The sequence below is a fragment of the Pongo pygmaeus genome, chromosome 2 (genome assembly GCF_028885625.2).
Source record: "Pongo pygmaeus isolate AG05252 chromosome 2, NHGRI_mPonPyg2-v2.0_pri, whole genome shotgun sequence".
Taxonomy (NCBI): domain Eukaryota; kingdom Metazoa; phylum Chordata; class Mammalia; order Primates; family Hominidae; genus Pongo; species Pongo pygmaeus.
The window spans coordinates 182,064,584-182,079,832 of record NC_085930.1 but is presented as its reverse complement, the minus strand read 5'-3'; the positions used below and the strand labels follow the sequence as shown (position 1 = coordinate 182,079,832).

At 36.5% G+C, this 15,249-nt stretch overlaps 1 protein-coding gene across 2 annotated transcripts in view; it reads left to right on the top strand.

Annotated features, from left to right (window-relative positions):
- The window catches only part of SPATA16 (spermatogenesis associated 16), a 252,692-nt gene that overhangs the window by 215,036 nt on the left and 22,407 nt on the right, over nt 1–15,249 (top strand). For both annotated transcript variants that reach the window (XM_054483031.1, XM_054483032.1), the window contains exons 7-10: nt 925–1,071; nt 2,085–2,194; nt 9,894–10,058; nt 12,641–12,724. In XM_054483031.1, the coding sequence (XP_054339006.1) occupies nt 925–1,071; nt 2,085–2,194; nt 9,894–10,058; nt 12,641–12,724 (506 nt within the window). The remainder of the gene's footprint in view (nt 1–924; nt 1,072–2,084; nt 2,195–9,893; nt 10,059–12,640; nt 12,725–15,249) is intronic.

Below are 15,249 nucleotides of genomic sequence, written 5' to 3'. Positions count from 1 at the left end.
AACAGGGGCAGATAAAAAATAAGTACTCAGTAAATATTAGCTCTTACAGTCGTTAAGAATTAAGTCTGTTTTAGAACCATTTTCATGACATGAATTATTTCCAAGTCTAATTACAAGAGTCAGTACATTTATCATTTTAAATTTCCTCCTATGGCTATATGAAGGATGGTAACTAAATTAATTAGCTTTATATTTTAATTCTCACTTGGTAATTTTTCTCTTTCCTTGTTTCATAACTAACATTATTTCCTTACATCTTAAGCTAGGAAGAGAAAAATCAAATTCTCGGCTGAGCATGTTGGCTCATGCCTGTAATCTCAGCATTTTGGGAGGCCAAGGCAGGTAGATCACCTGAGGTCAGGAGTTTGAGACTAGCCTGGCCAACATGGTGAAACCTCGTCTCTACTAAAAATACAAAAATTAGCTGGGCGTGGTGGCGGGCACCTGTAATCCCAGCTACTCAGGAGGCTGAAGCAGGAGAATCGCTTGAACCCGGGAGGCGGAGGTTGCAGTGAGCCAAAATCGCGCCATTACACTCCAGCCTGGGCAACAAGAGCAAGACTCCGTCTGAAAAAAAAAAAAGAAAAATCAAAGTCTCTTTTAAAGAGCTACAGCTAAAAATAATAAGCCTGCAAGCTGGTCCTGAATGTCTATTATTCTGAAGATGAGGAAAGATGACCAGGTGATCTAGCCATATTTTATTTTTATGCTTTGTGTATGCTTAGATTACTAAGAAAAGTATAATGAAATATGATTTTGATATGTTACCTATTTGACCTTTTGATACACATAATTTTACTTCATACCTTTCACCTTTATAGTTATCATTTTTTCCAAGTACAATTCCTGAAATCTGGGGGGGAAACCCCTAAAAATATTAAAACCATAACAAAGCCTCTTAGTTCTTTTTCTGTCATATTTCAGATCTTCAAGCACTCCACATGTTGCCTCAGACAGTTGACTGGTCATCTTTTCCTCCCCAACAATATCTCTTGACTCTTGGGTTCAAAAACAAAGAAGATGGAAAATTTTTGGAAAAAATATCAAGCAGGAAGCTGCCGATATTCACAGGTACAAGGTCTAGCATATAGTAGCCTGTGATGAGTTTTGGGCCCCAAAAAATGTTTGAGTTAAAATTAATTCCTTCTAATTTTCTTTGTGGGTTAGTTAACAATACCTGGAATTCTGGTTCCAGGAAATCTTTCCGCAAGAACACACACGATCCTGGAATGCCCACCCCCCTCACTCTAATCATCTAATCATCTTACCCCACCCACCGCAGTCATCAATGCCTAATCATACAGTGCTTAAAGAATACTAGTTTTCATCATTATCAATTAGCAGAGGTAGAAGAAAATTATGCAATAAAACTACTATATGAAATAAAAAATATAGCCAATGACAATCTTAAATTTCTTGTATTTTCTGTTGTTGTATTAATGTCTGTTCCCCCCTTTTCTTATGTAATTAGCCAAGAGTTTAGATCTCCTGGAGAGTATTACAGTTAAATGGTGTTCAGTAATCTGAGTTGAAACTTTCAAAACTCAAGAAAATATTCACATGGAGGTGAAATCTCAAACTTATGGGCTGAATTCATGACCAGGTTAAATTTATTCCTGCAGCTCTAAACACATAATTAAGTATTTGTGCTTTGTCTGGCACTGTATCCTCTGAGGCTTATCTGAACTTCGAGCTACATTCAAAGTCAATGGATCTGCGCACTTGAATAATACCTAGGAGGAACAAGACAAGAATCAGACACATTTATGACGCATTTTTTCACAACTCAGGAAAAACAGAGTCTGAAGAGATAGGTGAATTGTTATAGGCTGTCTCTTAGATCTCTCAATCAAGAAACACAACAAAATAAATAAATGATAGTTTCTAAAGGGCAGCATCTCCTCTGCCTTTCTCCCCATAGATCTTTCTTTGTTATACATATGGTCTAGGGATGCGGCCAGTTTCTATACTAAAGATTTCGTATCTATTAATATTGAGATATTCATTTATAGCTTGCTAAAGAAAATATTTTGAAATGGAAGTCTGGAGAAAATACTATAAAAGTTTATTGTTACAATTTTTAGAGCATAAAACACCTTTCGGTCTGACCAGAGAAGATACAGTGAGGCAAATGGAGACAATGGGAAAGCGAATCTTGCCAATATTGGATTTTATTAGAAGCACCCAATTGAATGTAGGTATATGAGTCTTTTATATTTGTTCAATGTACAAATATTAGAGAATTCTAGAAGCACATAAGGCTTACATGGCAAATAGTGCAAGTGTTAGGGGATTTTGGAAACGTTCATAGTAAATCTCATTTGCAAAAACAAGCAAATTTTAGCTAATGATTTTATTTCTGTTATTCTAAAACACTATAATGCTACACTTTGTAATTTCAAGCACTTATTAGGATAGTGTCTCTTTAAAGAACCTTTTCTCTATGCCTTCCTAATATCTAATTCAACATTGCAGTGAATTTCTCATTTCAAATCAATAAGAAAATTTTAGCAAGCACAATGTTTTCTCTATTTCACTTATTGAGCTATTGCATATAACCATCTCATTACCTACACAAGAATTCAGAGCTTTTCAAGATAGTGCCTTCACACCACACTGATGAATTGGATGCTTCTCTAAACATTGGCAATTGATCTTTATATAGCCATAAGGTAAATTATCTAATCTCTTTCTATGATCCAGGAAAAATATGCCTTTTCTACTTTTCAGTCTTAAAGAGCCCAAAATAAGATCTGAATTACACTGCTATTTTACAAAATTTAAGCCATTGTACTGAAAGTATATAAAGAGAACTTCTCATTAACAGGCTATAAAGGCTGCAGATTTCTCCTCTTTTAATATTTTTCAAAAGGCTTGTAAGTTGGAAATTTTAAAGCATTTCCTTCCTGTTCCCTCTTTTGTGTTACATCATTGATTTGATGTTCTTACCTTAAAAGGGGAACTAAGGGGGTCATCACAAACAGCTACTTAACATCCGTTCAGCAGTTTATCTGCTCAGTAACGTTATTCAGCATTTTGGAAAAGCTATAAAACACCTAATCTATTTGCACGATTTGCAATTCCATGCATTACAAATACAAAAACACATTTTTACTGATGTTCCTACCGTAAAGCTACCCCTTCCCCACAACCATGTTTCAATTATCTCCTCTATATTTCTATTAATAGGAACTCCATCTCTACCTTAGTCAGCTCAGGCTGCCATAACAAAACACCATCCTAAAGATGCACACACATCATTACCCACATCATCAGGCCCATGCAAGCAGGGAAAGCTTTGCTAACCAGAACCATCATCGTGTAGCATTATTTCATCTCATCCATGCATGGCTAGCCTAGCAGAGCCAGTGTGTCGGGTGCTGTGGATGTGATCTGCCTGTGGCCTAGCTCTTTGTTTTTGAGTTTTTAGTTTTTTGGGTTTTGGGGTTTTTTTTTTTGTTTTTTGTTTTTTGAGACAGAATCTCACCCTGTCACCCGGGTTGGAGTGCAGTGGTGCAGTCTTGGCTCATTGCAACCTCCACCTCCAGGGTTCAAATGATTCTCCTGCCTCAGCCTCCAGAGTAGCTGGGATTACAGCATGCGCAACCATGCCTGGCTAATTTTTTTGTATTTTTAGTAGAGACAGGGTTTCGCCATGTTGGCCTGGCTGGTCTTGAACTCCTGGCCTCAAGTGATCCACCTGCCTTGGCCTCACAAAGTGCTGAGATTACAGGCATAAGCCACCATGCCTGGCCAGGCCTGGCTCTTTGAAGCAATGCCTGCCTTACCTTGTCACTTGTCAGGAAACTGACCACATCATCTGTTGCCAGCTCCAATTTCACAATGTGAACATAGGTTGGGCCTTACTGGGCATTATGCAATTTTTCAATGTTCTTAACTCATTTTCTTATCACCTTTTAAAGAGTATTCTGGCCATTTGGAAATTTGTTTAGACACGAATCTTTTATGTGACTATAAAGAAGACTTTAAAACCATAATTAATGAGATTCTTAACATCTAATTAATAACTCAGTCTTCTCATATTGAGTCTCAGTACCACTTTGCTGACTGCAAGGAATTTCATCAACTTTCCTATGTTTGCTTTTAAGGGAAATAACAGTTTTGGAAGATTGTTTCAAAGAGTTTTAATGAAATTGAAGTAGGTAAGCCTGAAAGTGCCCAGGGATCACAAATATATCTAAATATCAGGTACTAGGTTTCTTATTATTTGCTCAGCCACAGCTTCATAAAGGAGGGTTGATAAAACTGGCTGCAAAGGTAACCTAGCTTAATGAAGCAAATAATGAATTGGTGACTAGAAATTATTCCTACATGGTACCACTGACTGTAACCCAAGGAGCCCTCAGTAGTGTTTTTAAGACCTTTCAAGGTGTTCTTTTTTTCTTGTCAGATATCAAATGACATTCACTTGAATATTTAGGCATTGAATTGTCATTATTTGTTACCCTAGTTTGTGATATGTACAGACAAAGACTTTTGCCCAAGGCCATGCTCTGGCCAAGTAACCCTAGGGCAAGTCACTTAACCTCTGAACTATTTTTTTCTCATTTATAAAATAGGCTGATAACTGCCAGGCCCACTTCAGAGTTGTTGTGAACCATAAGTATATAATCCATGTTCTTGAAGCACTTTGTAAAGTATTAAGAATTTTAGCTTTAATTATTTGTATTGGTTTTAGTTTGCTCTGACAAAGAGACTGTTTTACAGACCTTTTTTTTCTTTATCCAAGCTGTGTAGTTTGAAATTACCTATTTTTCTTCTAATATGAAGATTCCACTCGTGTTCCGTGAATTTTTATTTTTTTTTCCTTAGCTTACTTTCCTTCGATCAGTGATTTGCTCAGATCCCTTCACTCAGGCAGGATTTGAGATGCCATTTCCAGCCATGAACTGGACTCAGGACTGCAGTCTTGTTGACAGCAGGCTGTGACCATGCTCGTGTGACAAGCAGCCTCACATGTCTTGGTAGAACAGAGCCAATATCCAAGACACTTCCATTAGAAGACAGTGAGTGACCAGTGTCCTGTGCAATACATTTATCTTAAAGAATTTTAGATTTTTCAGTCATCCTTAATATTGGTGGTTAAGGCTTTAGTTTACATTTCTGTTGTCTGTTTCAAACAGACAACTCTTTACCCTAGTAGAATGTCACATTTTCATCAAGGCCTAATGGCTAGGAAAAAAATGCCTGTAATCCCAGCACTTAGGGAGGCAGAAGTGGAAGGACAGCTTGAGCCCAGAAATTCAAGAACTGCCTGGACAACGTAGTGAGACTCCATTCTCCCCAAAATGGAAAAAAAAAAAAAGACAAAAACAAAAAATGTGGAACTAATGGCTAGGAAATATACTTTGCCTCATACCATATATGTTCAGAGATGTTTAATTCATTTGGACAATGTTAATTAATGAAAATGGGCTTGGAATATGAAAATACAATGCATTAAAACTTCAGCATTCATAACAGCAGGAGACCCAAAAGATGATACTAGTCCTTGACATAATACCATGACCAGAATCAGTTACACAATGTTTTATTATCACATTTATACTATCACATAAATAATGATAAATATGTAGATTTCTAAACAATACTTAAACAATGCCAAGAATTCTCACGATCTGTTTCCTAAACATATTGAATATTTAGTCACCTTGTAAATATTAGGTTTATAATACCTACCTAATATATAATTTAAAAAAAGTTTACTTGGCAATAATACACTAAATTATAATATCATAGGGAATATTTTTTGGCTGCCCTAATTTTCAATTTTTTTCCATTAAACTAAAAGATACATGTGTTTGTTCTCCACAAATTACATATAAAGAGATAGTATAGCAACTTACTCTCAACTGAAGCATTTTAAATATAAAGTGAATAAAATTTTCTTCTAAAGCTAACAAAACACTCTTGCTTCCAGACCCTTGAAATATTTGATAGTCAAGAAGTTTTCTTTACTCAAACATATCTTTTTTAAAGTACAGAGCAGTCCTGGTCATTAACTAGGTGCTGACTGCATGCAGAAATTTCCACTTTGGAACTATGGTTTAGGAGAAGCACATGCATAGTGCTCTGCAATTTAAAAAGCATTTTTCCCTCACATTCTGTAATTTGACCCTCACAATTGGGTGACATTGTGTCACCTTCATTTTACAAATGAGGAAACTGTGGCTCAGAGTAGTGATATATTCAAGTTCACACAGCTAGGGCTCAAAATCGGAGCTTCAGAATATTGTGCCAATATTCTTTTACTAAATCATATTACATCTCTTTGATTTAAAAGTATGATCCTTGCCAGAGGCAAAACATGCATAACACACAACATAGGAATGATTCCATAGCTGGATTCAATTTTTAAAAAATGAACATATAGGCTGGGCACAGTGGTTCATGCCTGTAATCCCAGCACTTTGGGAGGCCGAGGTGGGTGGATCACTTGAGGCCAGGAGTTTGAGACCAGCCTGACCAACATGGCAAGACTCTGTCTCTATTAAAAACACACACACAAACACACAAAAAAATAGTCAGACGTGGTGGCGCACGCCTGTAGTCCCAGCTATTCGGGAGGCTGAAGCAAGAGAATTGCTTGAACCTGGGAGGCAGAGTCTGCAGTGGGCCGAGATCACACCACTGCACTCCAGCCCGTGCAACAGAGCAAGACTCTGCCTCAAAAAAAAAAAAAGAATAAAAAAAACTAAAATGAACATATAATGTACAATTACACTCCAAAAATTAACTGTAAAAAGCTTGCTAAAGAACATGAATTTTCAACTCTTGCTATGAGGTGGTGAATACAGTTGGTAAATACGTTTCCTGGTCTCAGAGAGGTTTCTATGTGTCAGGCAATGATTCTCTTTACACTTCTGACCCTGGTTTCCTTATCTTTGTAGATTAGTCTACTAGATACACAATACATGGCCAAACAAGGATGATTCTAGCATTTTAAGAGTTATAATCTACAATATGATACAACCTTGCTGGTGACTTCTAATCCTACTGAACATCAACCCCATTCAGCCAGCAGCCCTGCTGCTATGGTATTTTTCATTTTCTGGATTTTTGTCCTAATTATTTCACATGCTACTGGATGGCACTATACTTTTCCATTCATTAACTTTATTGGCTGCTGTCAGTTTCAAACCTTATGTACTGTGCTTTCTGGGCTAAATGTTAAAGAGTTAAAATAATCAAATCTTTTGCCATGCATGAAGCCACCTTCACAGGATGACTTGCCAAAAAATGACCTAACTAACCATGTTTTTAATACCTCATTAATTTTACTTTTAATTTCTTCCAAGTGAAGCATAAAAAATGTTTACATATGCACATTTGAAATGAACAATAATAAGTGTTTCCTACCCCTTTTTTGTAATGAATGTTTCTATATCTTATGTCAAATGGAAATACATTCCAAATACTTGGACTCCGCTTTTCAGCAGTATTATATAGTGCCACTTATTTGCCAAATATTTATTTGTAACTGCTATTAAATCTTGACAATTCTCTGACTGAAGCGTTCACTTGAACTTGCTATTACCTAGCCCTCATTGTACCTGTGTGAGGTTTTAGCTTCAATCGTGGCCACTTTATTACACGCTCTCCAGCAGCTGAGGAGCCCTTTGATCATTCCTGAAGTCTCACTGGGAGGGCTACCTGCTTTTAGATTTAGTCTTTGTTAGCATTAGATATTTAAGCTAATTCCTACTTTTTATTATTTTCTTTATTTCCTTAAAGCAACAGCATTAAAACATTTCTGCTACACTAGATATCAATTTTATTTCTTTTTCACTTTGTCTTTCAAAAACCCCTATCTTGGATAGGTAAAATATTAATCTACAGTTTCCTGATAACCAAAACTGCATTTGGCTTCGGGGGGAGGAGGGGTGACTCTTAGCAGTCAACTGTATTCTTTCCCTGTTATCTTATTCAAATAGAGCACTTCCTGTTTTGTTATGCATCCAACAATAAGGCTAAAACTGTTGCCTTCCACTATGTTTATTTTCCTGATGTTTTGGAAAATTACACTGATAGATTATGTTCCTGAGCAGCCTGCTGTTGTTTCTGCTCTTTAGGGTTGAGTCACTACACCACTTTCCTACAACTAGCCCCATTGTTTATTTTAAAGAAGGACAAAGAAAGCAATTTTTCTTCAGAATGAGAACCGTTTCTCCTCCAACTTGCTTTCCTCTATTTGACAGAATGCCATTGTTTAGCTACATGTTTAAACTGATGGGTAGGCTAGGTTTTTCATCAATTCAAGAAGGAACCCCATATCTACTATTTGCAATCATCAATCTTATAGGTTTATAGATTTTCAGATAAATGATTAATCAGAAAGAACAAATTAGTGTGAGTAAGAAGACATTCATTGAACAGCATATGTAGGTGTTAGGGACAAATAAAGCAGATACAGCACGATGGTGCCAGCCTTTATTTCCAAGATTCTAGAAAAAATGTCAGCTTCCAGAGGTTGCTGTCAATCAGAATATGAGTGTGGCCTTTCAAAAAGAAGTGCTTTCTAATTTTAAGTTGAAGTTCAGTAATATTAGTTTCCAGCAGTTTTTCTCCTTAGAGGAGATTCTCTTAAGAAAGTGAAATTATATGTCTGCCTTCTCTAATTTCTAGAAGAAATTCTGTTTCATAAGTATGCGCAAACCAAAATAGTCTTTACTCAGGTACTAAGCTTTAAGGTGGTGGTTTGTCTCAAACTTCTGTTTGAGATATTTGAATATTTGGGGAGGCACCTAGCTGAAATTTGTATTTCTAGGGCCACATAAAAAGACATTGTGATTGGGAGAAGCCCAGCACTCAGTTTGCTAACTGCCAAGTCCACAAGCGAGCATAGTGATTCTGGTGTAGGCAGTCCAGGGGGCCCCTGCTCTAAAGGGGCACTTGGTCACTTCTCTTCTGAGCACCAGGATGTAAAATGCAATTGCCAAACTAAGTCCTCTTTTGAATTCCCATTTCTCATGACCCTCCAAATGCAGCAGAAACTCAAGGCTTTTATGTTAACCCTTATATACCCCCATGTCAAAAGTACTTTTCCTTAAAGATAAACTTAAGAATTTCATGACTAATGTTGCTCTCCTATCAAGCATTACAATTTGTATTAAACATTTTTATAGAAGATAATGTCTCCTCTTTTGTGGATGGCAGTAATACGCACCTTGGTGGGCCACTTTTTTCTAAATGTGCCCCATCTTAAGAAAGCCCAAAATGCCATGGGAGTTGGCAGTCCTTACAAAGGCACATAGTAGTCTGTGTCAAGAAGAACATGTTAGTTGTTGAAATGGTCCCAGTACACAGAGGGAAGCTAGTCAAAAAGAAAAGGAGACTGTGCAAGGCTATCCAATAGGAACCGGAAATAAAAGCAGAGCTTAGAGGTTTCATGTAAGCTATTGGGGTAAACAAAATTCAACTTATACAATGTTTGTCAAGATTCAACTTGCATTAAAAAATTTTCTTTCAGATAAACAAGATAGTAGGCAACTCTTACCTCTTATGATTCTTTGGTGATATAGATAAAGTCACCCCTTCTAGGCAGACACAGCTCTGTGGGATCACTCCTGGGTGAGTGAAGTGCAGATTCAAATTCAGTCCCCTCTTTTCCCCTCAGCCTAGCTCCCTAATGCAAGACAATCAGCAAATCTGTCTCAACAGTTCTCCAAAGGACTCCCTTTTATGTGTATTTACCTACTAGAAAAAGGGGTATAAGACAATTCTGTAAAATGATAGAAGGAAACATGTATTTGTACTAGATTCCGTTGTTTCAAAAGATGTAAATACATTATCACAAGCCCTGACTTCCATCCCTGGGGAGAGGTCTATTTCTGTGGTTTTGTTCTAAAACATTTCTTTTACTTTGAGACTAGGGGAGTTTTCCTGCATCCTCAGGTGTGATGGAGAAGTTGCAATATGCCGGCCTCCTCAGCCAGCTGCAGAGAGTAAAGGAGCAGTCCCAGGTGATTAATCAAGCAATGGCAGAGCTAGCAACCATTCCCTACCTATGGGACATCAGTCAACAGGAGGCAGAATTGGTAAGTATTTTTCTTTGTTTAAGGGTTTCATAGGCCCAGAGCCAACAGAAAAGTGATATGGTCTGGAAAAAAAAAAAAAAAAAAAAACCTGTGGTAATAAATGTAGTCTGAGGGCAAACTCCCAAACCTTCTTGAAGAATTCTAATGACAAAACTGAAAAATGTAGGAAGGTGTGTGTCTGGTTTTTATTTACTCACATTAACTAGCTTCTATTATTACAGCAAAAACGTTGTGATGTGTAAAAACATAGAAAGGGGCTGGTTATATCGTGTGTCAGGCTTCTGTTTTTTGGTAAAATGAGATTGTTTAATAAACTCCAAGATATATTGATATATGATTCTCTTTTATGAAAAAGTGAGAGGACAAAAGAGTAATTGCTGTGTAGAAAAATGACCCTACAAAATCATCTTTAGAGTTTTCTTAATCACTTCTAGGGTTAAAATAGATATTGGCAGTGCCAACACTAGTACATTTAGATAAATCAACAAAAGTTGTTTATTTGAAGGGAAAACGTAGCTAGTCAAAATAGATGGGTTGTTTTTTTAGCTGAATTGATGAGTTTATTCAGAAAACCAGACACTTTAGCCACACACAGACCCAGGCAAAAACTAGTTGAAGGGATTCTCACAGAAATAATCTTCAGACAGCTGTGCATTTATACCTATAATTAATATTAGAAATGATAGCACCTCATTTGAAAAACAGTATACTAAACAGTGTGCTACCCATTCAAGGAAAGGTAAAATTTACTCTATATGGAGCTCCTAGTGTGTTGTAGGGAAAGACCCTTTACTTAGAAGCTTTAATTGAGAGTAGCTGAAACTAATTACAGCCCTGAATTGAATTCACATAGTAACGATGAGAACAGCCCAAACTGATTACCTGTAATTTTCAGATAACTAAAGAAACCCTCCCCCTTTCAGCTTTTTAAGATTTAATCAAGAAATGAGCTGCCAACATTTATAATGTTCATCTAAACCTGCTAAAAGCATGTTTAATAAATACTGATATTAGAGTAAGCATAGAAAGTTGTATGACTAGCCAAATAATAAAACTATGCATACTAAAGATGAAAACTATGAAATAAGTCTATGAATCAAGGAATTACCAAGTCAAAACTGGCAATAATCCTTTCTAAACTTTATGGTTGTGTGCAAAAGAACACTTTCTAAAAGGTTAAGTGTTTATCCTGCCATTCATAAGGCACTCAGAAGTATAGTAAGTATGGAGCTTTCAAAGTGCATATTATAGCCAATTTTAGATGATTAATGCTCCTCTGAGATAAGAGGAAGCAAAGAAAATGTTAATTTAAGAAGCCGGCAAAATGTTGATCCTGTCTTCCTGAAAAGCACATTCAAGATTTAAATGAAAAATACAGGGGAATTCTCTGCACTTAAGTCTTCTTAATCACACATCTATGTTTTTTTTTTTGTTTTTTTTTTTTACTGGAAATACTTATTTTTCAAAATATACACGAAGCGCCTCAAACTAGCATTACTGACATTCCTTTCTAAAGTGTAATTTTTCTCTATTTGAAACCCTAGAAAATGAAATTTCATTGGATATTTTTGTACTTATATACCCAGCAGAAAAAAATTTAAATATATGTGGATGTATATCTGTATGCCAAGCATTTAAAAATTATATATTTTATAAGGTTTCATGACCTTCAATAATAGATTTTACTTTGCAACTTACAAGTGTGGGTTAACCTAGAGAATTAATCCTAGTAATACCCTGTATGCTGCTATCTAAACAGTGATTGCTTAATAGAAGATTTTGAGTGACTCAATTCTCTCTCCTCCTGCTTACACGCTGCAATATCTAAACCAAAGAAAGATTATCTAAGGTCCATTACTGTTTGATGTTATAGTGAACTGAATGGGTATTTTTTAAGAACTTTTTTTAACCTTTGAATAGCACATGGCTTGATGTAACTTCATTTCACTTTTGTGGTCACATACGCACCATGTGTACAGGATACTTTCACATTAGAGTACAGCAGGTGCCTGTTTGGGGCAAAGGTTAGAATGTTTAAAACTTGCTTTTGAATGGGACCTAAAAATAAAAAAAACTTGGCTATTTTAAAATTTTAACAAAGAAAAGAATAGTAAAAGAAGTTAAATGAGTTAGATTCTTTAAGAGGCAATAAAATGGCATAATTGTAGTATTGTCCTCTGGTGAGCTTTTGCTTGATGCCTAGAATTATGATACATTAGCCTCAGGAGAAAACGCTAAAACGCCTTCATGTACTACATGCCATTTCCTGAGAGAATTAACTACTGCCTTCATTCTTTACAACCCAAATCTGTTTTTCACAAAACATCAACACTTACTACATTAAAACCTATATGTTTTCTACAAATTTTCAAGAAGAATCTTTTCATTGTTTCAGTATTTTATATCTGCAATAATATTCGGCAATGACAAGCAAAGAAGAGGTGGCAATATTCATTGTAGGAAAGATGAGTAATAAAATCATCAGCGTACAAATGATTTTTTAATTAGGTTTTAATCTGTGTATTTAGAGAAGTTATATCTGTGTGAATTCCACACTGATAATTTTTATCTTGGTGCCACAGCTGCAATCACTAATGGCAGATGCTATGGACACCCTTGAAGGAAGAAGAAACGATAATGAACGTGTGTGGAATACAATCCAAAAGGTAAAACTTTGAGCTGAAGGAAAAAGATCTATTATTCTCAAGGAAAATGTCCATCTTGGGTCAAATCTGTTTGGAGGATAAAAAGAAACCCAAGTTCCTTGGGTTGTTTTTTGTTTTTCTTTTTAAAATAAATGCAGCTCTCTCCCTGGAAGTGTGACCAAAATCAAATATGGATTTATTTAATCTGCTTCTTTTCCAACAGACTGTGTTCATATGCTTTCGTGATTTTTCTTCATTATCATGCTCATTTTCATATTCTATTTTCATTATCTGCACCTTCCTTCTCGGTTTTATAATTCTTTAAAGCCCTTTCATCAGTGTTTTAGTCCACTCCCCAACTATATTTCCACTTTTTTCACTTGAGGAATAATGACTACATTTCAGGGAACTACAAAGAAACTAGCACATTGATGTTTTTAGTAAAGGACTAACATACTGGTTGTTAGAAACAGAGGAACATCCCATCATTGGCTACTGGGGTTTAAATGCAGGAAGTGCCGAGATGCACCTGGACCCATGTACTCAGGAGACTTGTGTGACATGATAGGACTCTCTGAAAATGTGAAAGTTAGTAATCTTGGGTCTCTAGTCAAACTCAAAGTAGTAAGTTCTGATCAATCAACTCCCCATTCATCTTCCTCTCATCATTGTAAAACCTACCAGGGGAGACTGGCATCAGGAGATGTGAAACAAACAAAAGAACCTTCGGTTTAAAAGCCAACCCTAAGGGATTCTGGAGCACCTGAGGAAACACGTGTCTTTTGTAATGAACTCAGAGGCCCTGAGATATACAGTTGACCCTTGAATAACGTGGTGGTTAGGAGCACAGTCAAAAATCTACAATTAGCTTTTGGCTCCCTAAAAACTTAACTACTAATAGCCTACTATTGACTGAAAGCCTTATGATAACATAAAGCATTGATTCACACGTATTGTATATGTGTATTATATACTGTATTCTTACAATAACGTAAGCTAGAAAAAAGAAAATGTTATTAAGGCAATCATAATGAAGAGAAAATATATTTACTATTCATTCAGTGGAAGTGAAGGCCTTCACCCTTGTTGTCTTCATGTCGAATTGGCTGAGGAGGTGATTGGTCTTGCTGTCTCAGGGGAGGCAAAGGCAGAAGAAAATATGCCTATAAATGGACCGACACATTTCAAACCCATGTTGCTCAAGAGTCCACTGTATGTACAAAAAACCAGAAATTGACTGTCAGCAAATATATGTTGAATACGTATCTACCATGCCAGAAAAAAAGTTAGATATTGGAAATATTGTGCTCAGCAAGACAGGCACGGCTCTTGCCTGTATGGTCTTTATGATCTACAAAGCTACTTATGGGCTAACTGAATATTACAAAATAAAGGGAATGTTCAATGATCTATGGAAACAAATGGCAGAATAGCCTTGTCTGGGAGGTCAGAAACACTGTCTCTAAAAAAATGATATTTATACAACATTTAAAGAATGTGTAGTGGTTTTCCAGGTAAAAGGGGATATTTCTAAACACTGGGACCACTTCGTACCAAAAGTGTTTTTTAAAAAAGCGTGGCACATTCAAAAACTAACCAAAATGTAAAGAAGATATTTCAAAATGAAGTGCAGAGGCAGGAGAAATTACAGAAGGACTTACAAATTAAGTTTGGAATGTTTTAGAGTATATTTAACTAGAAAATGTTTTTAAGACATCTTTAGGGCTGTGGTGGGGAGAAGAGATTGAGGGGCTACAGAAATGTGGGGAAGTCAGTTATAAAGTAGGGATCATCATCCAGGTGAGATATGCTGGTGTCTTGGTTTAGGGTTGTGGGCACAGAGAAGAAGAGGAAGCCGATGGACCTAAGAAACATTCAGGAAGCCACATCTATAGGCCTTGTTCAACTGATGGGATCTGGGAGTTGAGAGAATAGAAAAGGTTAAGAATGATGCCTAGATACTTGCTTGAGCAATTGAGCAGGGAATAGAGAAAGGTTTGCTGGTGCCACTTACTAAAGAAGAAGACACTCTCATAGGAGCAGCTTTTGGCCAAGAATATAAATGCCTTTAGAGTTCAGTTGGAAGAAAGAAACCATGCCAGATATATGAATGGAAATTTAATATAAAGAATGGTTAAGTAATTTATGAAGTTGTTAATTAGGTAACTGAAGAAGCAAAGGAGAACAGTAAGTTGTCACAAAGAAAACCATTAAAGAAAGCAACTACCATGTCTTAGGGATGGGGAATCAAAGAGAAGTTGGAATGGCTAAAACTTAGAAACTTGGAGCAGGGACCCTACTAAGCCAAAACTCAGACTCCCCACTAGAAGGTGCTGCTCAGCTGGTGTCCCTGAGGTTGGAGTCCTGAAGGGCTGGGACCCAAACCTCCAAGAAGGGGCCACTAACCCACTGGTGCTGTGGGAAGTGATGGGGAGGCGGGTAGTAATGGATGTAGTTTGCAACTTTTGGAAAAACTAAATTTGGCTGCTACTACAGAAAACAAAGTATGTTTCTGATTGAAGGTTTATTGAAGAAATATTCCCAGG